Source organism: Anomaloglossus baeobatrachus, chromosome 10 (genome assembly GCF_048569485.1).
Source record: "Anomaloglossus baeobatrachus isolate aAnoBae1 chromosome 10, aAnoBae1.hap1, whole genome shotgun sequence".
NCBI classification, from domain to species: domain Eukaryota; kingdom Metazoa; phylum Chordata; class Amphibia; order Anura; family Aromobatidae; genus Anomaloglossus; species Anomaloglossus baeobatrachus.
The window spans coordinates 54,913,521-54,936,711 of record NC_134362.1 but is presented as its reverse complement, the minus strand read 5'-3'; the positions used below and the strand labels follow the sequence as shown (position 1 = coordinate 54,936,711).

The 23,191-nt window shown below is 46.8% G+C and overlaps 1 protein-coding gene across 1 annotated transcript; it reads left to right on the top strand.

Moving 5' to 3' along the window:
* The first annotated feature begins 5,676 nt into the window (after positions 1 to 5,676).
* On the top strand, positions 5,677 to 22,780 carry LOC142255220 (uncharacterized). The gene is made up of 2 exons (XM_075326735.1): positions 5,677 to 5,720; positions 16,892 to 22,780. Exon 2 carries the CDS (start codon positions 16,902 to 16,904, stop codon positions 20,307 to 20,309), a length of 3,408 nt encoding a protein of 1,135 aa, XP_075182850.1. The 5' UTR covers positions 5,677 to 5,720; positions 16,892 to 16,901; the 3' UTR covers positions 20,310 to 22,780.
* Positions 22,781 to 23,191: the final 411 nt, after the last annotated feature.

The window sequence follows — 23,191 nt, the reverse complement described above, 5'->3', positions numbered from 1 at the left end:
CATGAGTTTAAAATAAGTCTCCCTCCATCTCTCACACAAGATGGATTTTCTCACCCGTTCCCACCCTTGCAGTATTGTCTCCGCTATATCCAGATCTCCAGTCCACCTCTCCCATGTCCTGAACAGTTTACTGTGTCTTGCTTTCAAAAATTTGTGTCTTATGTTACCATACAGTGAGAAAATGCTCACCATCTGGGTGCATTGGCCAATAATTTCATCTAGAACATGAGAGGTAGCTTCCTTTTCTAACTGTCTGAGTCTGGATTAACAGAAAGACCGGAGCTGCAGGACCTGCATGAAATGCTTACTATGTATCTGAAATTTGAGCATGATTTCTTGTGGCGACATCCATCTTTTATCCTCTAAACTCATAATACTCCCCGCCTTCCGTAAATGGTCACTTGTCTGTCCAATTACCGCCCTGACCTCTGCTCCCTGGGGGAATTCGGGGTGGCCAAATATTGGCATATGTTTAGAGATCAAGAAGGGGAGTTGGAAAGCTTTCCTTACTATTTTCCAGCACATTATAGTGTCCCTTAGTAGAAAGGAGGATTTTACCGACTGTGGCAGTTTGGCTTGTTTAGTGTGGATAAGAGCGGTTAGGTCCCAGGGGGCGGCTAACTGTCGTTCTATATGTGTGTTTGAGTAACAACTCGTGTCGTGCATCCAAATGTTTTAATTTTATAAACATTATTTTTTTCTACTTTGCAGGTGTGATACACACTTAGTTTTACACATGTACAGAAAGAGATCACATATTATAGGGCTATATTCACACGCTGCATCTTTTACTGCATTTTTGGTGCATTTTTGAGATCACAAAGATGCCCCTAAATATATGCGTTTCCTTCTCCCAGAAAAGTCTACGAGATTTCTATTTTGCTGTCCGAACACTGCATCTTTTTTTGGCTGCATTTTTGAAGACGCAGCATGTCAATTCTTTTTGCGTCTTGTCCCTAGCTCTCCTGTTCCTGCAGCATATCCGCTGCAGCACAGCCCTCCTCCCTTTCCCTTCCATTACACTAGCTATAGCTCGGCCTGGAATACAGCTATTAGGCCCTGTCCGCACTGGGAAATGACTTTTTCTTAATAAAAATCCTCACCCTCTGGCAGAATTCCGCACCTGCGGCAAAAAACAGCACCAAAACTGCAGCCAAATTTTTGACCCGGTTTGTTGCATTTTTGCCGCAGATTTTCCGCAGTTTGGTCCCTGCGTTTTTTTACCGTTATATATGGTAAAAACGCAGGTACCTGCGGAAAAGAAGTGACATGCTATTTCTTTTTTGCTGCAGAAATTCTGCTGGACAAGGACTGCAGAAAGGTTAAGAACAAAAAACGCACCTTTTCTGCAGCAAAAAACGCTACAAAAAAATGCAGCGTGCGCACAGGGCCTTAAAACAATCCAGTGCTCAATTTGAAGCAGCGATTGTCAGCTTCCAAATGAAAACAGTATCTCCGCTGTAGTCTTGACCCAGAAGTAGATAAGTGTTACGGCTCATTCACGTGAGCCTTTAATGAGTCCAAGCTGCTCATATGTGCCACGGAGAGCACACAGACACTGAAACGCCAGTGTACCAGAGCAGATGGACGATTGTCGCAAAATATCACCTTCTATTACTTTAGTTTGGTTTTATAAAACAGAATAATGCAAAAGAAAGGCAGCTTCAGCAATGTAGATAACTATACAGAGGTACAAATGGAGCTCGGCAATTTGCGCTTGTGATTGGACCCATAGGCATCTGAACGTGTCCTACTCCTAAGGCCTCGCTCCCACTTCCGTATGGCATCCGTTGCGAGAGCGTTGGATATGATATGTTATGTTAATGACCCTCGGCTCAGGCTGTGCTGCAAGCGTGAGCTGAGTGTCATGCAACTGTGATCCCATATTGTGATCAGATCACAGATGCGGAGAAGAGGGAAAGAGTGGTCTCTGCATTTCCTTCACTGTTTGTCTCTGCGTATATCACACTGCACTCTGATGTCATCCAAGTGCAATAGGGTCTTATCTGAGGGAGGAATATGGTATTAAATGAAGATGAGAACCAGCTCATCTATTGGGCTTGTAATAACCCACAACGGAGGGATTGAGATGAGTCGGCTGCTACAGCCCCCTCAGATCGGAAATCCAGTCATATCAAACAATAGGTAGGAGAATGGGAGTGATGATCCGCGCTGCCGATGTAGAAAGCAAGAAACCAGGAGACAGCAATGAAGGGGTCATGTGCTTTAATCTCTACATTTGGAAGTTAAACCAACTTCTTCCTAAGGAGAACCACGGTAAAGGTTGTTTTACACGCTAACACGATGTCGGTGGGGGTCACGGATTTCGTGACGCACATCCGGCCTCGTTAGCGACGTCGTTGCGTGTGAAACGTACGAGCGACCGCTAACGAGCAAAAATACTCACCTTATCGTTGATCGGTGACACGGTGCTCTATTCCCGATTATCGTTGCTGTTGCAGGACGCAGGTTGTTCGTCGTTCCAGTGGCAGCACACATCGCTATGTGTGACACCGCAGGAACGAGGAACATCACCACCCCTGCGGCCGCCCGCAATGAGATGAGGAAGGAAGGAGGTGGGCGGCATGTTCCGCCCGCTCATCTCCACCCCTCCGCTTCTATTGGGCGGCCGCTTAGTGACGCCGAACGAACCGCCCCCTTAGAAAGGAGGCGGTTCGCTGGCTATAGCGACGTCGCTAGACAGGTAAGTACGTGTGACGGGTGCTAGCGCTGTTGTGCGATACGGGCAGCTATTTGCCCGTGACGCACAAACGACGTGGGCAGGTACGCTCGCTAGCGATATAGATATCGCAGCGTGTAAAGCGCTCTTATGGGTATGTCAGCACGCTTCGTTCTTGATTTGACAAAAAAAATGCACCCTCTGGCAGACTTTGACAACAGTAAACATTACGTTTGACAAAAAAAATGCATCCAAAACGCATGCCTTTTGGATGCATTTTGCATGTGTTTTACATGCGTTATGGATGCATTTTTGACAGTGCGGTCCCAGGCGATTCAGCTCTGCTACATCCCTGTTCTGTAACAGCAGCACCGTAGAGCATGACTGCCCGCTGACAGCAGACAGAGCCGCGCAATTAGAATAAACTCAGATGAACTTCACCCGACTATTGCCATCGCGCTGCTCTGTCTGTATCCTGTCATGAATGCGGATGAACCTCTGAGGTCAGTGGCAGAACACCGGCAGTAGTGTGGAGTCCACAGCAGTGACGTCAGAGCTTCACCCGAGTTCACTGTCATCACGTGGCTCTGTGTCTGTGTGGCGGCCTGATTTGCGGTCATAGGTGAAGGATTCACCTGTGACAGCAAATCACCTGAGTGACTGAAGTGAGCCATGCGATCAGCGGTGCCGTCACTCAGCTTAACTGCTGTTACAGCTGGAGTCCTCCACCTGAGACCGCAAATCACCTGAGTGAGGGCATCACTGATCGTGCACTTCAGTCACTCGGGTGATTTGCTGTCACAGTTGGAGGACTCCAGCTGTGGCTTCGGGTATCCTGAGTGATGTCACCGCTGATAGTGCAACTTACTTCAGTTGCTCCATGGAGCTCATAGCTAGCGGTCGTGCTCTACGGCCGCTAGCCATATTTAGCGGCCGCTCGCTGTCAGCTTCTGATGTAGCAGAGCTGAAAGCGTTGTGGGACCTCATGTGGATTACATCGGACCTGGAGGGCTGTTTGGGGATTAATAAAGTGGTGAAAGAGGGTGTGTTTTTTTGTCTTTTATTCCAAATAAAGGATTTTTTGGGTGTATGTGTTTATTTACTTTCACTTACAGGTTACTCCTGGGGGGATTTCATAGACGCCTGCCATGAATAACCTATGACTTAGTGGCAGCTATGGGCTACCATTAACTCCTTATTACTCCCATTGCCAATGCACCAGGGCAATTCGGGAAGAGCTGGATAAGGTCCCAGGACTGTCGCATCTAATGGATGCGACAATTCCGGGCGGCTGCTGGCTGATATTTTTATGCTGGGGGTCAGCCTAAAAACGATAGGCCTCCTAAGTCTAAGAATACCAGCCCTCAGCTGTGTGGCTTTATCTTGGCTGGGTTTCAATTGGTGAGGGACCACACGTCATTTTTTTTAAATCATTTATTTCTTTTACTGCACGATATAGACCTACCCACCGGCGGCTGTGATTGGTTGCAGTGAGACAGCTGTCACTCAGTGTGGGGGCTCTTCTGAATGCAACCAATCATAGGCGCCGGTGGGCAGGGAAAGCAATGAATATGAGATGGCCTAATGAGCGGACGGCACTTTCAGAAGCAGGAGAAGCCGCCGAAGGAGTATGAAGAGTCGTGCAGCGCCGCGCCGGGGATCAGTGAATATGAGAGAGGGGGAGAGACTGACTGACGGACAGCGAGAGGGACAGACAGAGTGACCAACTGACAAAGAAAGAGACCGACAGCCAGAGGGAGATTCACCAACATCCACAGACAGAAATTGACTGACATCACAGAGACTGAAAAGACCTGCGTTTTGCTTGTCAAAAAAAGCATGCGGAACGCAACAAAAATGCAGTCCAAATGCATTTTGGTTGCGTTCTGACCCACATGATTGATTTCAATGGGTGGAGAACGCAGCTGCAACACACAAAAGAAGTGACATGCTGCTTTTTTTTACACAGCGATTTCTGGCATCCAAAATGCTGCGTTTGCATCGATTTTTTTCGGCTTTCTCATAGACTTTGCTGGGGAAGCTGAACGCATGCAGTTACGCTGCAGTTCAAAACGCAGCGTTTCCGCGGGAAAAAAACGCAACGTACGCACATAGCCTTACACAGTGCAGTTAAAATGCAACCAAAACGCAGGAAAAAAGCGCAGATAGCCTAACCATTTATGATTATGAGAAGTCTTTAAAGGAGTATTGCAATCTCTTACAATTATAGTACATCCACAGGAAGTGTCAGAAAAGTATAGGGAACACACGTGACACCAGTGGTCCTGTATCTTTGTAAGGACCCATCATGCTGTGCGGCGGGGACAGGTGATCGGAATTCTCATAGAAGTTAATAGCAATTCTGATCAAAACACCACTGAAAGTGGTGTATGCCAGGACCTAGTTTTTAAAAGTGTTCCCAAAAAATATAAACTAGTGTGGATAACATTGTGATCATCGGGGAGGGTCTGACACTGGGACCCCCAAGTGATCAGGGTCCTGAATGCCTTGGAGGTGCACATGCTCCATTCATTATCTATGGGACTGTTATCCCAAGGTAAAGGTTTTTTACATCTAGGTCGTGAATATCTTGAAGGTGCACATGCGCCTCCTCCATTCACTATCTATGGGGCTGCCAGAAATCGAGCTGTGAATGTGCACTCCATCCAGAACAGGCGGCAGCCTCCAGCCCCAGATCACAGCAGTTGGATGCCCAGCACTCAGGGTTACTACGCTTTTGGATGTGGATTCTGCACCTACTATATATTCATGGCTCTATCTGTGGATAAACAGTTTAGAAATGTGGAAGAGTGTGTCCCCACACAGCAGGCAGGCAGCATATGGGGGCAGCGTGCATAACACAAGGAGGGGGCAGCGTGCATAACACAAGGAGGGGGCAGCAAGCCCGCCAAATATCACTAGGAAGTGCACTGCGTGACGTCACCCACGGGACGCGCTGCTACTAGGTCGCCGGCTGATGACCTCAGACGTTGTTTTGGGACGTAGGACTGGCGCAGCGTGTTCAGTGCTGACTGCTGAGGTAACTGGCGTGGTGGCGGCTCATGCCGTGATATGTGCGTGACTGCGTGTGTGTGTGTGCACCGGAGCGAGTGTGTCCCCTCCAGTATATAGTCACCAGCTGATATATATACAGTGCAATAGAAATGTGCTGCAGGTTATACTGACACAGATAGGTCTGGATATGTGCGTGTATACCGGATATGTATGTGCTCAATATCTGTATCTATAGGATATGGTGTATGCATGTATAGGGCATATATTATGCGTGTGTGCATGGTATATGTACCTACAAAATATCTGTGTGTGTATATATATATATATATATATATATATATATATATATATGTGTGTGTGTGTATATATATATATATATATATATATATATATATATATATATATATATATATACATATATACAAACACACCAAAGTATATTTAGGGTACATATGTACATGATGTGCTTATACTTATATACATGGTTTACATTATATATATATATATATATATATATATATATATATATATATATATATATATATATATATACACACATATAGATATCTGTGTGTATATGGTATATATGTGTGTGTGTGTGTGTGTGGTGATGGACACGAACAGAAAAGGGCTCCTTTTACACAATATATGGGCTTTTTGCAGTACAAAAGCTCATTGTAATGCACAATTCCACCTGCTTTAGATGTAGAAATGGCCCCCTTACCTCTTGGGCTCCTGCACAGTTTAGGCTAGTTTCACACTTGCGTTGGACGGGATCCGTAGCATTGCGTTGTGTGACGCATGCAATAGTGGCACAACGCAATGCTACGGATCGTACAAAATAACGCAATCCGTTATAGTTTTTTTCCTTGACTTTACACATCTGGGCATGCGCAGTTGTGTAAAGACGGATGCGTTAACGGAATCCGTCAAATGACGCATTCTAACGGAATCCGCCACCATAGGCGTCCATTATAAAAACAACAGACGCCTAACAGATTCCTGCAGGTTTGCGTTTTTTTGACACTCCGCCAAGCGCAGAAAAACGCTACATGCAGCGTTCCATGCGCCCGACGCAGCGTCAAAATAACGACGCTGCGTCGTCCAGCGGATGCACTGCAGACACTTGCGTTACAGTGCGTCGTCCATACAACTCTATGGAGAATAGCGCAGTCCATTAACGGACTGCGCTATTCTCCATCATGACTGAATGCACTGAACGCAAGTGTGAAACTAGCCTTACTGCAATGATATGCCTGCCACTGTGTATCTAAATTACAGCATATGAGTGTGTCCATATATAGAGTGTGTGTGTGTGTGTGTGTGTGTATATGTGTATATATATATATATATATATATATATATATATATATATATATATATATATATATATGAGACATACACACACTTCGTACATATATAATATGAAATAACTGACCAGATGAGTTGCACAGTAAGAGAAAGGCGACACACACAGCAGAAATATGTATAGTATATACTGACCGTACATCAGATACAGAGCGGGTGCAGGATACTATAGGTGAGCATTTTGTGAATATTTACATGAGCATTACTGTGTGCTTGTTCACTCAGGGACACAACAGTGACAACCCCCCAACCTCTTATTTAATAGTCATACCATTTTAAAAGCTCCACCCATTAAAGTGTTCAAAACTATTTGTTAACCCTTCAAATGCTTCACTTTATTTAACGCGGTTGTCCACTACTCAGACAACCCTTTCCCATCCCTACATTTACCCCCAGTAAAATAATAGCACGTATACTCATATCCAGCGCAGTTCCAGTGTTGTCGGCACTGGCTCTCCTAAAGGGTACTTTACACACTGCGACATCGCTAGCGATGTGAAATTTTAGATCGCAAGTGCGATCTTTCTTTGTCGCTCCATTGGGAGACCCAGACAATTGGGTGTATAGCTATGCCTCCGGAGGCCACACAAAGTATTACACTTAAAAGTGTAAAGCCCCTCCCCTTCTGCCTATACACCCCCCGTGCTCCCACGGGCTCCTCAGTTTTTATGCTTTGTGCGAAGGAGGCAGACATCCACGCATAGCTCCACAGCTTAGTCAGCAGCAGCTGCTGACTATGTCGGATGGAAGAAAAGAGGGCCCATAACAGGGCCCCCGGCATGCTCCCTTCTCACCCCACTCTTGTCGGCGGTGTTGTTAAGGTTGAGGTACCCATTGCGGGTACGGAGGCTGGAGCCCACATGCTGTTTTCCTTCCCCATCCCCTTAGGGCTCTGGGTGAAGTGGGATCCTAATCGGTCTCCAGGCACGGAGACCGTGCTCCATCCACAGCTCCTGGGGACTCTGCTGGATAAGGAGCCGAGTATCGTCAGGGACAAGGCCCTGCTACTTTGAGGTACTCTGTGTCCCCGTAGGGACAGCGCACAGAAACACTCCAGCATTGCTGGGTGTGTTAGTGCGCCGGGGACCGCAGCGCTGACCGCGCTTGTGCCATCACACACTGCAGCGTGGCTGGGTGTGTTAGTGTTACTAGGGACTACCGCGCTGACCGCGCGCTGCCATTTCACACTGCAGCGCGACTGGGAATGTTAGTACGCCGGGGACTACCGCGCCGACCGCGCTCATACGCTGGCCGCGCTTATAACTTTAGTCCCCGGCTTTTGCGGCCTAGTCTCACTTTTTTCCCGCCCCCAGGCCTGCCAGTCAGGGGAAGGGCGGGACGCTGTACAGGACGTCAGCACTGGGGCTGGAACATGCTTTGCATACTCCACCCCCCTCACTGTGCACAGTGGGGCACCAGATTCCCGCGCTTTCTAGGGCACGCCCACGGCCCCCTCCTCTCCTCAGGACGCCGGCAGCCATTCCTGTCAGCTCTTCTGACGCTGGAGAGGGGAGACAAGCTCAGGGAGACCCAGGCAGGGATTCTGGTGACCACACAACCGCTTTGAGAGAGTGGTAAGCAGCACCTGAGGTGCTGGCCCCACTAGTGCAGAAGTGTACTTATAGATTATATGATTATAGGCTATACTTTACACTGTATGGTGCACGGTTGATTTTTGGCTATATACCCTCCTGGATTGCTCAGAGGAGACAACAGCATGTCGTCCACAAGAAGCAAGGGTGCCAAAGCACAGGCTTACTATGCTGCCTGCGCCGCATGTACGGCTATACTGCCGGCAGGTTCCACTGACCCTCATTGTGTGCAATGCTCGGCCCCTGTGGCACTTACTCAGCCGGAGCCTCTGCTAAGGGTGGCCCAGGAGGAACCACCTGCTAACACTGTCCAGGTGACAGGGACAGAGTTTGCAGTTTTTACTGAAAGACTTTCTGAGACTATGGCTAAGATATTAGAAGCCTTGCAGTCCAGACCAGTACCTCAGGCCATGGGCACTGGGGAATCATTGCTCCCTGGTCCCCCTCATTCGGAACAACAATGTTCTTCCGGGGTGTCTCATAGATCCCAGGGTGAGGTCTCTGACATGGACCGCAGCCCCAGACCGCCTAAGCGAGCTCGCTGGGAATTTCCCTCGACATCATCACATTGTTCAGGGTCTCAGCGGGAGGACTCTCTGTATGATGAAGCGGAGGTAGCTGATCAGGATTCTGATCCTGAGGCCGCTCTCAACCTTGATACTCCTGATGGGGACGCCATAGTGAATGATCTTATCGCGTCCATCAATCAAATGTTGGATATTTCTCCCTCAGCTCCTCCAGTGGAGGAGTCAGCTTCTCAGCAGGAGAAATTCCGTTTCAGGTTTCCCAAGCGTACGAGTATGTTTCTGGACCACTCTGACTTCAGAGAGGCAGTCCAGAAACACCGAGCTTGTCCAGATAAGCGTTTTTCCAAGCGCCTTAAGGATACACGTTATCCCTTCCCCCCTGACGTGGTCAAGGGCTGGACTCAGTGTCCCAAGGTGGATCCTCCAATCTCCAGACTGGCGGCTAGATCCATAGTTGCAGTTGAAGATGGGGCTTCACTCAAGGATGCCACTGACAGACAGATGGAGCTCTGGTTGAAATCCATCTATGAAGCTATCGGCGCGTCTTTTGCTCCAGCATTCGCAGCCGTATGGGCACTCCAAGCTATCTCTGTGGGTCAAGCGCAAATTGACGCACTCACACGTACGTCTGCGCCGCAGGTGGCGTCCATAACCTCTCAAACGTCGGCATTTGCGTCCTACGCTATTAATGCTGTCCTGGACTCTGCGAGCCGTACGGCGGTAGCATCCGCCAATTCGGTGGCAATACGCAGGGCCTTGTGGCTACGGGAATGGAAGGCAGATTCTGCTTCCAAAAAGTGCTTAACCAGTTTGCCATTTTCTGGCGACCGTTTGTTTGGTGAGAGATTGGATGAAATCATCAAACAATCCAAGGGAAATGTAACATCCTTACCCCAGGCCAAACCAAACACATCCCAACAGAGGAGGGGACAGTCGAGGTTTCGGTCCTTTCGGGGTGCGGGCAGGTCCCAATTCTCCTCGTCCAAAAGGCCCCAGAAGGATCAGAGGAACTCCGATTCATGGCGGTCTAAGTCACGCCCTAAAAAGACCGCCGGAGGTGCCACTACCAAGGCGGCTTCCTCATGACTTACGGCCTCCTCACACCGCATCCTCGGTCGGTGGCAGGCTCTCCCGCTTTTGCGACACCTGGCTGCCACAGGTAAAAGACCGTTGGGTGAGAGACATTTTGTCTCACGGTTACAGGATAGAGTTCAGCTCTCGTCCTCCGACTCGATTCTTCAGAACATCTCCGCCTCCCGAGCGAGCCGATGCTCTTCTGCAGGCGGTGGGCACTCTGAAGGCAGAAGGAGTGGTGGTCCCGGTTCCTCATCAGCAACAGGGTCACGGTTTTTACTCCAACCTGTTTGTGGTTCCAAAGAAGGACGGATCTTTCCGTCCTGTTCTGGACCTAAAACTGCTCAACAAACACGTAAAGACCAGGCGGTTCCGGATGGAATCCCTCCGCTCCGTCATCGCCTCAATGTCCCAAGGAGATTTCCTTGCATCGATCAATATCAAAGATGCTTATCTCCACGTACCGATTGCTCCAGAGCATCAGCGCTTCCTGCGCTTCGCCATGGGAGACGAACACCTTCAGTTCGCGGCACTGCCGTTCGGCCTGGCGACAGCCCCAAGGGTTTTCACCAAGGTCATGGCTACAGTAGTTGCGGTCCTCCACTCTCAGGGTCACTCGGTGATACCTTACTTAGACGATCTGCTGGTCAAGGCACCCTCTCAAGAGGCATGCCAACACAGCCTCAACGTTACTCTGGAGACTCTCCAGAGTTTCGGGTGGATCATCAATTTTCCAAAGTCAAATCTGACACCGGTCCAATCGCTGACATATCTTGGCATGGAGTTTCATACTCTCTCAGCGATAGTGAAGCTTCCGCTGAACAAACAGCGGTCACTGCAGACAGGGTTGCAATCTCTCCTTCAAGGTCAGTCACACCCCTTGAGGCGCCTCATGCACTTCCTGGGGAAGATGGTGGCAGCAATGGAGGCAGTCCCTTTCGCGCAGTTTCACCTGCGTCCTCTTCAATGGGACATCCTACGAAAATGGGACAGGAAGCCGACGTCCCTAGACAGGAACGTCTCCCTCTCTCAGGCAACCAAAGCTTCCCTTCGGTGGTGGCTTCTTCCCACTTCATTATCGAAGGGGAAATCCTTCCTACCCCCATCCTGGGCGGTGGTCACGACGGACGCGAGTGTCAGGGTGGGGAGCAGTCTTCCTCCACCACAGGGCTCAGGGTACGTGGACTCAGCAAGAGTCCTCACTTCAGATCAATGTTCTGGAGATCAGGGCAGTGTATCTTGCCCTAAAAGCGTTCCAGCAGTGGCTGGAAGGCAAGCAGATCCGAATTCAGTCGGACAACTCCACAGCGGTGGCTTACATCAACCACCAAGGTGGAACACGCAGTCGGCAAGCCTTCCAGGAAGTCCGGCGGATTTTGATGTGGGTGGAAGCCACGGCCTCCACCATCTCCGCAGTTCACATCCCGGGCGTGGAAAACTGGGAAGCAGACTTTCTCAGTCGCCAGGGCATGGACGCAGGGGAATGGTCCCTTCACCCGGATGTGTTTCAGGAGATCTGTTGCCGCTGGGGGATGCCGGACGTCGACCTAATGGCGTCCCGGCACAACAACAAGGTCACGGCATTCATGGCACGATCTCACGATCACAGAGCTCTGGCGGCAGACGCCTTAGTTCAGGATTGGTCGCAGTTTCAACTCCCTTATGTGTTTCCTCCTCTGGCACTGTTGCCCAGAGTGTTACGCAAGATCAGGGCCGACTGCCGCCGCGCCATCCTTGTCGCTCCAGACTGGCCGAGGGGGTCATGGTACCCGGATCTGTGGCATCTCACGGTCGGCCAACCGTGGGCACTACCAGACCGACCAGACTTGCTGTCTCAAGGGCCGTTTTTCCATCTGAATTCTGCGGCCCTCAACCTGACTGTGTGGCCATTGAGTCCTGGATCTTAGCGTCTTCAGGATTATCTCAAGAGGTCATTGCCACTATGAGACAGGCTAGGAAACCAACGTCCGCCAAGATCTACCACAGGACGTGGAAAATATTCCTGTCGTGGTGCTCTGCTCAGGGTTTTTCTCCCTGGCCATTTGCCTTGCCCACTTTTCTGTCCTTTCTTCAATCCGGATTGGAAAAGGGTTTGTCGCTCGGCTCCCTTAAGGGACAAGTCTCTGCGCTCTCTGTGTTTTTTTTCAGAAGCGCCTGGCCAGACTTCCACAGGTACGCACATTCCTGCAAGGGGTTTGTCACATCGTCCCTCCTTACAAGCGTCCGTTAGAACCCTGGGATCTGAACAGGGTGCTGATGGTTCTTCAGAAACCACCGTTCGAGCCAATGAGGGATATTTCTCTCACACGCCTTTCGCAGAAAGTGGTTTTCCTAGTAGCAGTCACTTCACTTCGGAGAGTGTCTGAGCTAGCAGCGTTGTCTTGCAAAGCTCCTTTCCTGGTGTTTCACCAGGACAAGGTGGTTCTGCGTCCGGTTCCGGAATTCCTCCCTAAGGTGGTATCCCCCTTTCATCTCAATCAGGATATCTCCTTACCTTCATTTTGCCCTCATCCAGTTCACCAGTGTGAAAAGGATTTGCACTTGTTAGATCTGGTGAGAGCACTCAGAGTCTACATTTCTCGTACGGCGCCCCTGCGCCGCTCGGATGCACTCTTTGTCCTTGTCGCTGGCCAGCGTAAAGGGACACAAGCTTCCAAATCAACCCTGGCTCGGTGGATCAAGGAACCAATTCTCGAAGCTTATCGTTCCTCGGGGCTTCCGGTTCCCTCAGGGCTGAAGGCCCATTCTACCAGGGCCGTGGGAGCGTCCTGGGCCTTGCGACACCAGGCTACGGCTCAGCAGGTGTGTCAGGCAGCTACCTGGTCGAGCCTGCACACTTTCACGAAACACTATCAGGTGCATACCTATGCTTCGGCAGATGCCAGCCTAGGTAGGCAAGTCCTTCAGGCGGCGGTTGCCCACCTGTAGGACGGAGCCGTTACGGCTCTATTATGAGGTATTATTTACCCACCCAGGGACTGCTTTTGGACGTCCCAATTGTCTGGGTCTCCCAATGGAGTGACAAAGAAGAAGGGAATTTTGTTTACTTACCGTAAATTCCTTTTCTTCTAGCTCCAATTGGGAGACCCAGCTCCCGCCCCTGTTTTTTTGTGTACACATGTTGTTCATGTTGAATGGTTTCAGTTCTCCGATATTCCTTCGGATTGAATTTACTTTAAACCAGTTTATAACTTTTCCTCCTTCTTGCTTTTGCACCAAAACTGAGGAGCCCGTGGGAGCACGGGGGGTGTATAGGCAGAAGGGGAGGGGCTTTACACTTTTAAGTGTAATACTTTGTGTGGCCTCCGGAGGCATAGCTATACACCCAATTGTCTGGGTCTCCCAATTGGAGCTAGAAGAAAAGGAATTTACGGTAAGTAAACAAAATTCCCTTCTTCGAGATCGCACATGCGTAAAATGACCTATGTGCGATCTCGAAAGATCGCACCTGCGATCTAAAATTTCACATCGCTAACGAGATCGCTAGCTATGTAGCAGTGTGTAAAGTACCCTAAAGGCTTGCGTGACATTATGTTACATGATCCCCGTGGTCAATTAGCGCTATTCCAAGTAGAGTCAGTGCCGACACCGCTTGACATCACTGCAGGGGAGTATAGGGGCTATTAATATACAGGGTAAACCTAAAGATTGAGAAGGGGATGTCGGAGTAGTGGAAAACCCCTTTAATGTAAAGTGGACTGAATGAAAAGAAAAAATTACTTCTTTTTCCATATACTTTTATACCATTGGGCAGTGAAAGGGAAGAAATACATTAATTTAACACTAAAATGTTGCTATATTCTGAAAGTTTTCCTTTTTACAAGTTAAAATAGGTTAAAAGGGTCCCAACAGTGTTGCACAATTTCTCCCATACATGGCAGTATTTTTTATGTGGTCAGAAACTACTATTTGATCATGCAAAAAAAAAAATTCATAAGGGTAGGAGCAGTATATGACTTTTTAACACCAATTTAGATGGAATTGATTGGAAGCGCCATGTCACATTCGCAGGGTTCCTAACATGTCAAAATAGTAGAACGTTTTAACCAGTGCTAACATTTTGGACACTACACCCTATAAAGAATTCATCTAGGGGTGCAATGGGCAATTTGAACCCACAGGATCTTCACATAACATTGTTATGAAAACAAAAAAATAACATTTTTACTATTAAGATGTTGCCTCATCCCTAAATTCTTAACTTTTACTATGGTAAAAGGATCCTGAATGAGACAATGCCACATATGTGTTTGGAAACCATTGTGTGGTACATGGCAAGGCTAGGAAGCTAGAAAAGATATTTACCTTTGGGAGCGCTGACATAATTTGCACATCCCCAAATGTACTAGTACAGCCGAACCCTACAAATGCCCTTATTGTAGAACATACATCCCTCTGGGAAATAATTTAGAGATGCAGTGGTTATTTTAACTTGCAGTTTGTGTTAGGCCTCCGACACACATCCGTGCTGCCGGTACGTGTTTGGTACGTTTTTGCACGTACCGGCGGCACGGGGACACGCAGACAAATGCTACCCTATGGTAGCAGGTGCACACACACGTAAAAACACACGGAACGTGTGTCCATGTCGTTTGTACGTGTGTGCGTTTTCCCACACGCTCGACATGTTCGTTTTTCTCCGGGATCACCCAGACACGGACCCGCTAAAGTCAATGGGTCCGTGCCTGCACAGACGGCACACGCAGCATGTCCGTGTGCTACACGTACCGTCCGTGTGCGTTTTTTAGTTAGCGATGTCAGTCAATCTATTTTTAATTTAGTTGTCAGTCAATTTACCTTATTTTCTGTGGTTGTCAGTCAATATCCCTTTGTCTGTCGGTCTGTATCTCCCCCTGTCCATTACTTACCGTTCCCCGATCACCAGCGCGGCGAAGAACAGCTGTGCAAAAGATACGGCGGCTTTAATTATTTTGAAAATGCTGGCCGCTCATTATTCAATCTACTATTCCCTGCTTCCCCCGCCCACCGGCGCCTATGATTGGTTGCATTCAGACGCGCCCCCACGCTGAGAGACAGCTGTCTCACTGCAACCAATCACAGCATCCGGTGGGCGTGTCTATATTGTGCAGTAAAAAAAATAAATACTTAAAAAAAACGGCGTGCGGTCCCCCCCATTTTTGATACCAGCCATGGTAAAGTCACACGGCTGAAGGCTGGTATTCTCAGGATGGGGAGCCCCATGTTATGGGGAGCCCACCACCCTAACAATATCAGGCAGCAGCCGCCCAGAAAAGCCGCATTCATTAGATGCGACATTTCCAGGACTCTACCCGACTCTTCCCGAATTGCCCTGGTGCGGTGGCAATTGGGGTAATAAGGAGTTAATGGCAGCAGCCCATAGCTGCCACTAAGTCCTAAGTTAATCATGGCAGCCGTCTCCCCAAGATAACTTCCATGTTTAACCTGTTATTAAAATTAAATAAACACACACATTTAAAAAATCCTTTATTTAGAATAATTAAAACAAACTCCCTCGTTCACCAATTTAATAAAACCAAAAAACCCATCCAGGTCCGCCGTAATCCATGGATGTCGCACGACGCTCTCAGCTCTGCTACATGAAGATGACAGGAGCGGCCACACACAATGACCACTCTCTATCACCTCCAAGCAGCAACTGAAGTGAGCCGCGCGCTCACCGATGACGTCAGTCAGGTTACTCGCGGCCACCACTGGATCCTCCACCTGTGACAGCGAGTCGCTGCGCGATCAGCGAAGAAGTCACAGGTGAGTTCTAGTGTCGGGTGGGTGACTCCAGCTAGCCGCGGGTAACCTGAGTGACGGCAGCGCAAATGTCGCCGCTAACTTCAGTTACTCAGGGGATTAGCGGACACCTGTGATTCCATCACGGGTGACCGCTAATCAGGACGCCACACACAGACAGAGCCGTGGTATGACAATGAAGTCGGGTGAGTGTCGGCTGTCAGCGGGCATGTAGCAACGACATTTTACAACACACACAGATCAACACATATGGACACCACACGGACATGACACGTACGCATACACAGACATTCCACACGCACACACGGCAAGCATACGCCATCAAAAGGATGTCACACGTACCGGAGAAACGCCCATAAAAAACGGAACGCGGACCCGAAAAGGAACGTGAGACACCTACGTTTTTTATGCGTGTGTTTCAGGCCTTATAGGAGTGAAAATTGCACATATGCTATTTTACTGCCAATAAATTGAGCTTAGCTTGTGTTTCTGTAGAGGTGAACCCTGTACATTAAAGGGGTTGTCCACTACTTTTACAATGATGGTCTGTCCTTAGGATAGGTCATCAATGTCTGATCAGCCAGGGGTCCGACGCCTCGCACCCCTGCTGATCAGCTGTCTAGGTCTCGACAACAACAGCAACAGGTGGCCGGAAATACTCAGTTCCGGCGTTGCTCCGTATTCTGATAGCGGCCGGGTTTTGCACATCCGCCCTCCCATTGTAATCAATAGGAGGTAGATGTGCAGTACTTGGCAGTGGCCACTATCATTAGAGGGGGCATTTTCATGTGACGAGATATTTTCATGGGGCTACATAATTTGTTTAAATAATATTCTGTTTTTAGATGTACTCCATATTAACAGATAAGGAATGTTTGTTCTTTATCTAGGCATCTCATCATGCCATCCTGTGTTTCGTGTGGTTTTGATTCCACAAAGAAGCCGCGTGAACCTTCCATAATTCTTCATAATTTTCCACACACTCCTGAACGAATCAAGGTTTGGCTGCAACGGACAGGCCAGTATGACATCGACCTTGAAGAAATGGTTGAGAAAGTTCTCAAAGGAAAAGAACAAAACCTTTACAGACTGTGTTCTTTACACTTCACGGAGGACAGTTACATTTATATCGGTTGTCGGAGGATTTTAAAAAAGAGCGCTATTCCTAGTATCTTTAATTTAGACACAACAGGTACTGTTCCAAACAAACCATCAACTGTAACTATTGAACTAACTGCTGCCGAAAAGAAAGGCTCTGACATCTCTGGGGCACCACAAACACCACAAGCTGGCCGGTCTAATTCAGTAGTAAGTGACAAACCATCAACTGTAACTATTGAACTAACTGCTGCCGAAAAGAAAGGCTCTGACATCTCTGGGGCACCACAAGCTGGCCAGTCTAATTCAGTAGTAAGTGACAAACCATCAACGGTAACCTTTGAAATAACTTCAACCACTAGCGCCACGCAAAAAAGTTCTGCAGTTTCTAGACTAAATCAGCAGTCATCTGTATCAAGAGTTTCTACCTCATCCATTGTGGATAAACCAGCGTCATCCTCGTGCATTCAATTTAGTACATCTGCAAATTCAGAGGTATCCAATCGTGGTCAAAAGAAACAGCAGCAAAGAGCTATAGCCCCTAGAACATGTCTCACAAAAAAGTCCACTTCTGTCCTTACAACGTCAAATTTGCCCTTGAATACTATGCTCAGACCAAAACCAACCTCTTTAAATGCTATCTCCTTATCATCCAGTGCATTTTCCTCTCCAATAATATCCTTATCCCCAACACAAGTAATCTCTACCTCTGAGTTTATCAAGCCTTCGCTAATCAATACACCTTTGACTGCTATTAGTGAAACAGTTCATCTGGCTTCTGGAAAAGTGTCCACTGTGACACAGACTCCACCAACATCTGGTTTGACACCGAAACCTCCCTCTATATCTGTTGTGCATGTCCCACCGGCTTCCCAAAGTGCGATCCCTTATTGTGTGCCTCCATCAAAGAAAAGAAAACTGGAAGAAAATGTTATTTTCTTACAACCTATTACTCCCTCCTTTTCTGCTCCAACTGTTCTACCAAGCCAGACATCTGTTAATACAAGTAATCTTATTTTTGTGCCCCATGGCACAACCTTCTTGCCACCACCTTGTCTGATCCAGAAACCGTTAACAGTTGAAAAAGGTGTCAACACTGATTTTTGTCCAAATTGGAGAAGAAATGCATACATGGAAACTGAAATATGTAGAAACCATTGTAACATTACGTGCTCCTTATCGGTTCCAAGTGAAACATCTAATAACTCAGAAGCAACCACATCTCTTCCCAGCCCAGAAAACACAGGGCTTGGTAACTGCAAGTCTTTCAGCTTAAGTAACAGTGACAATGATCCGTGTGAAGATTTGAAACCTGTGAATTTAGATCTTGTTAAAAATGAAATACTAACAGATTCTGAAGTTGATGCATCTAGAGCCACGTTGTCAGATAAAAAACCATCAATCCATATTAAAGAAGAAGATGAATCCTCAGCAGGACAATCACTTCTGCCCCCAACACTTTCTATCAGTAACAATACAATACCAGATTTTGACAACAGTACAGTGAAAAAAGAACCCAATATAAAAATAGAAGAGGATCAGTTTCCAATTTTAAATCCTTCAGAAAATATCACTAACTGCATATCACAAGATCCCAAGACTGAAAGGATTTCCCCAATTCAAAGTGAACCCTTAGTTTCTGATTGTAGAAATCCAACTTCCTGGGAAAATTTTGCTGTAAAGACCGAAGATGAGCAAGAAGACCCGAGCGACTCCTCCTTTGATATCAATGAATTAAGTGAGGATGAAGATGAATTATTCTTGGCTCCAAGTGAGGATGAAGATGACGTAAAACGAGTCTTCCAGGACTTGGATTCACCAGTGGAAAATCCCGTTGAAGAAGAAAAGTATCTTGTATTTGAGTCCTGCCTGAAAAAACTGATCATGATGATACCGTGTATGTCCGAAACTAAATGTACATCACCTCTTACACATTACAGGAAGGAAACGATTGGATCATATTTGTCAGTAGAGGTTCGGTGCCGGTCCGGTCATACAAGATTACTGTGGGAAAGCCAGCCAAGACATGGATATCAGCCACTGGGGAATGTCCTGTTATCGGCAGCAGTGCTGCTCAGCGGATCAAGTTTCCTGAAATCCCAACATATGTTCAAATTGCTCAATGTGAAATCAATAGACAAAACGACTTATTACAAAAACCAATCCATGTTCCTGTTCCCAGCCATTAACCATCACTGGAAGGAGGAGCAAAAAGCCGTCATACGAAGTATCCGGGAAAGACCACTTTGCTTGGCAGGAGACCAACAATTAGACAATCCTGGGTTTTCTCCCAAGTATTCTGTGTACTCACTGATGGACGTGCGAAGCAAAAAAATATGTTCATTTTCTGTGGAGCCGGTTACTCCAGAAGTGACATCAGAAACCCCAGAAAAAATCGGATTTCAGAAGACAATGGGTGATCTCCAGACTATGAATGCTGATGTGCAAATGATTGTTACTGACAGAAGTGTCGCTGTACAAGAAATCCTAAAGGACAATTATCCGAGTATCGTACATCAGATAGATCTGTGGCATTTATCCAAATCTATAGGCAATGAGGTTTTATTGGCAGCGAAGCAGAAAGACTGTGAAGTCCTCTATGAATGGGTGGAGGCCATCAGGAACCATATTTGGTGGAGCTCTTGCACATGTTGTAAAAACCCTGATATGTTAATCCAAAAATGGAAATCTGTCCTTCATCATGTCACCAATGTCCATGAGTGGGGAGGTGATAGTGACTGCAAAGCCTGTCATCATCCGCCTCTCCCAGAAGAAGTGGTGAACAACACAAACTGGCTGGAGAAAGATTCACCCGCCTATGAACAACTGAAAAACATAGTGGAGAATAAATCACTACTAAAAGACTTAAAGCAACTTTCCTTCCTCTGTCACACGGGAGAGTTAGAGATCTACCACAGCGCTTGTCTGAAATATCGGCCAAAGACGTTCCACTTCTTCATGGACTCTATGGTGGCACGAACACAACTTGCTGCCCTCGACCATAACAGGAATGTCCATAGGGTGAAGGAAGTGGTGAAAAATGCATCAAGTGAAGATGCATTAGGGTCTGGGACACAGAGATTAGAGGCCTCCAAAGGTCAAAAGTCCTGGATTGTTAAGGCATTGTATGAGCCAGCTTGCCAAAACTTTCCTCTTGACATTATGAATGATGTTATAGCACTTGTCAGAGAGGAGAAAACATTTCAATGATCTGACACTTAATGGAAAGCACCAATTAAGTTTTGATAGACATAAGAAAACCTTTAAACAACAGAGATCCTCAAAGGGATTCCAACGGTGAAAATTTTTTAATTTTTTTTTTCTCTAAGGAATACCTACCCTCCATCTCCCCACCTCTGTTAATCTGACATATGCTGCTCTGCACTGGCTTTGTAAGTGATGCCATTGTGGTACAGATATGACCAGGACCACTGAAGCCTGTGATTGGCTGCAGTGGTCAAGTGACTAGAAGAGTGCGTCATCAGATGCTTCTTTATACACTTGCTCTTCTAGTCCCCTGACCATGGAGGCTATCACAGGCTTTAGCGAGAGGTCCTGATGACATCTGGATGGTTCAGATATTATTTTACCCAAACCAAGGCAGATCTCCGGAAAGGTCGACACAGAATTCAAATTCATAGGGATGATGTAAGGTCCCAAAAAAAGTCCTTAGCGTCAGGCAAGCCTTTTAATAGTTCTGATGAAAGAATCTGGTGATATTCCGGCTTCTCCATCCTGACATTTTGTTGTTGGCAGTTTTCCTCCATATGCTGTAGTGTGCTTAGTGAGAAATCTGTCCATCAGTGTCAGACAGGGGAAGCCCGCACATCAGGACTATCATCAGGACTCTTCTACCACAGTGGACTGCTTGCTGAACATGTACTGCAAAGTGTAAGGCTGAGTTCACATGTCCAGTAATCAACCATTAGAACGGATCCGTTGGCAAAAAAGATGTGCAAACATAACTTTTTTGTCCATTTTGAAAAAATTGATTTTTGCTGGAATTGTTTTTATAACATGGGAGTCTATGGAAAACAAATTATTTATCCATCAGTTTTTCTTCTATTTGTAAAGGATCCTTTTTTTTCTTGCTGGATCCGTTTGAAATGAAGATAAATAACAATCAGTTAACATCCATTTTTCATAAACTCCATTGTTAAAAAGAAAACGGATCCTGCAATGATCTATTTTTTTCAAAACTGACAAGAATGTTGTATTTGCAGACCTTTTTTGCCAACGGATCTCTGCAGGATCCGTTCTAATGGATTACTGGACATGTGAACTCGGCCTAATATATATGTTCTAAAAAACTGATAGAGAATTACACATAATGAAATCCGCTTCAGTAACTACTTTGGGCAGCGTGTTAGTCCTGACAACTTCCCCTTTATTTCTTACTACCTAAAATAAAACTTGTAGAAACTGTATAATTTGCACATTTAGAATAATTTTTTTGTTCAAGGTTGTAGATATTACTAATCCAAATTATTTTTTTCCTTTTTTTTTGTAAATTGCTATTTTATATTAAAATAGAGAGCATAAAACTATGTCCTCACTGTGTGGATTAATAGAGGCTGCAGTATGTGGCGACTGTCTATTTGGGAGCAGCTCAAGGTAACCCTTCTCTTTGGATTAGTGCAGGTCTAATGATACGTCATGGGTCGCTTTGTGATGCTTCCTCCTGCTGCCTGCACAAATTGTCTCCTGTGATTACTATAGCATCCTGAGATACATGGGATGCAAGACACCCTTTGACCACCACTATACTTGACCATTGGCATGTGTGCGCTACGCCCCTTTCCCTGGCCAGTGGTATATTAAAATTAAAATGGAAACGTCCTGAATTGGCAAAATATCATGAGGCGATGTGCTGCTGATAATTATTTTTATGCTACACTTCTCCCTCATCTTTAGTTTCTCAGATGATCACCAGCATTGATACATGATCGGAAAAGCTCATTGATCAATTATTGATGATTTGTTCGTATTATTTTGGTGCCAAATATTTGTCTAAAATTAGCCAAGAGTTGGTGTAAAGAAAAGCATGTTGCATGCCTAGCAAGATGCTCCAAATGTATCTCGCAGAATGTGTATTTTATTGTAGTGTATGGATATAGGCCAGTGAGAGGAGTGTGCAAAAATAAAAGCTTAGAAGCAGAATAAATGCCATACACAAGACAATCTGTGGAGTGGGGCCCCAAGGGAAGTGTAAATGAAGTTTAGATTCCAGTTTTGCCAAATGCAAGATATGCAAAAATGGAGATCCTCATGTACTGGGATGCACCTGGATGTGGTAAAGGCAAAGATCATCAGGAAGTTTGGCTTCAATCATTCAGATCAATTGAGACATGTATCTGGGTATGAAGCTCTTCACCAGACAAATAGACAGAGAAGTTTTGCCAAGGACGATTGTCTTTCCTCCACTTTTGTGTCCCCACAATATCTTTCCCCTCCTGTACCTCTGTGTTGGTGCATGGGAGTATCTCCATTAGGAAAGGAAAGTGTTGTGCACCATGGGGGCTGATTGCCATGATGGCGCCGCTAACAATGGCAGTTAGGAGTAAGTGCACAGAAGGCATTAGTGGGACTTGGTGACACTGCACTAGCGCATTCAAAGTATATACGGTATCTGGGTCAGTTTGTGACCCTGTGGAACCCTGCAAGAACAAGGACCCTTAGGCTATGTGCCCATGGGACAATGTACCCGTGGACTTTTCCACAGGTTTCCCGCAGCTGCTGCCCAGAATCCGCAGCTATCCATAGCTTTCGAGCATTTATGTTGCGGTAAACCTGAGGGACAAGTGCGGAAATACCTGCGGAAGTCCCGGCCTCTATCTCCATAGTGGAGGAGTGGGAATTCCGCACATATTCCAGCATGAATAATTGACATGCAGTTACGTGTGGTTGCGGGACATCCGCAGCATATTCCGTAGCCACACATACCACAGCATTGACACAGCACTCCCCAAATCACATAGGATAACATGGGGAGTGTCTGTACTTGTGCAAACCTGCGGATTTATCTGGAAAATCCAGATAAATGCGCAGGTTTTCCTTGGCAAAATCCGCAGGTACGTTGTCCCATGGGCACA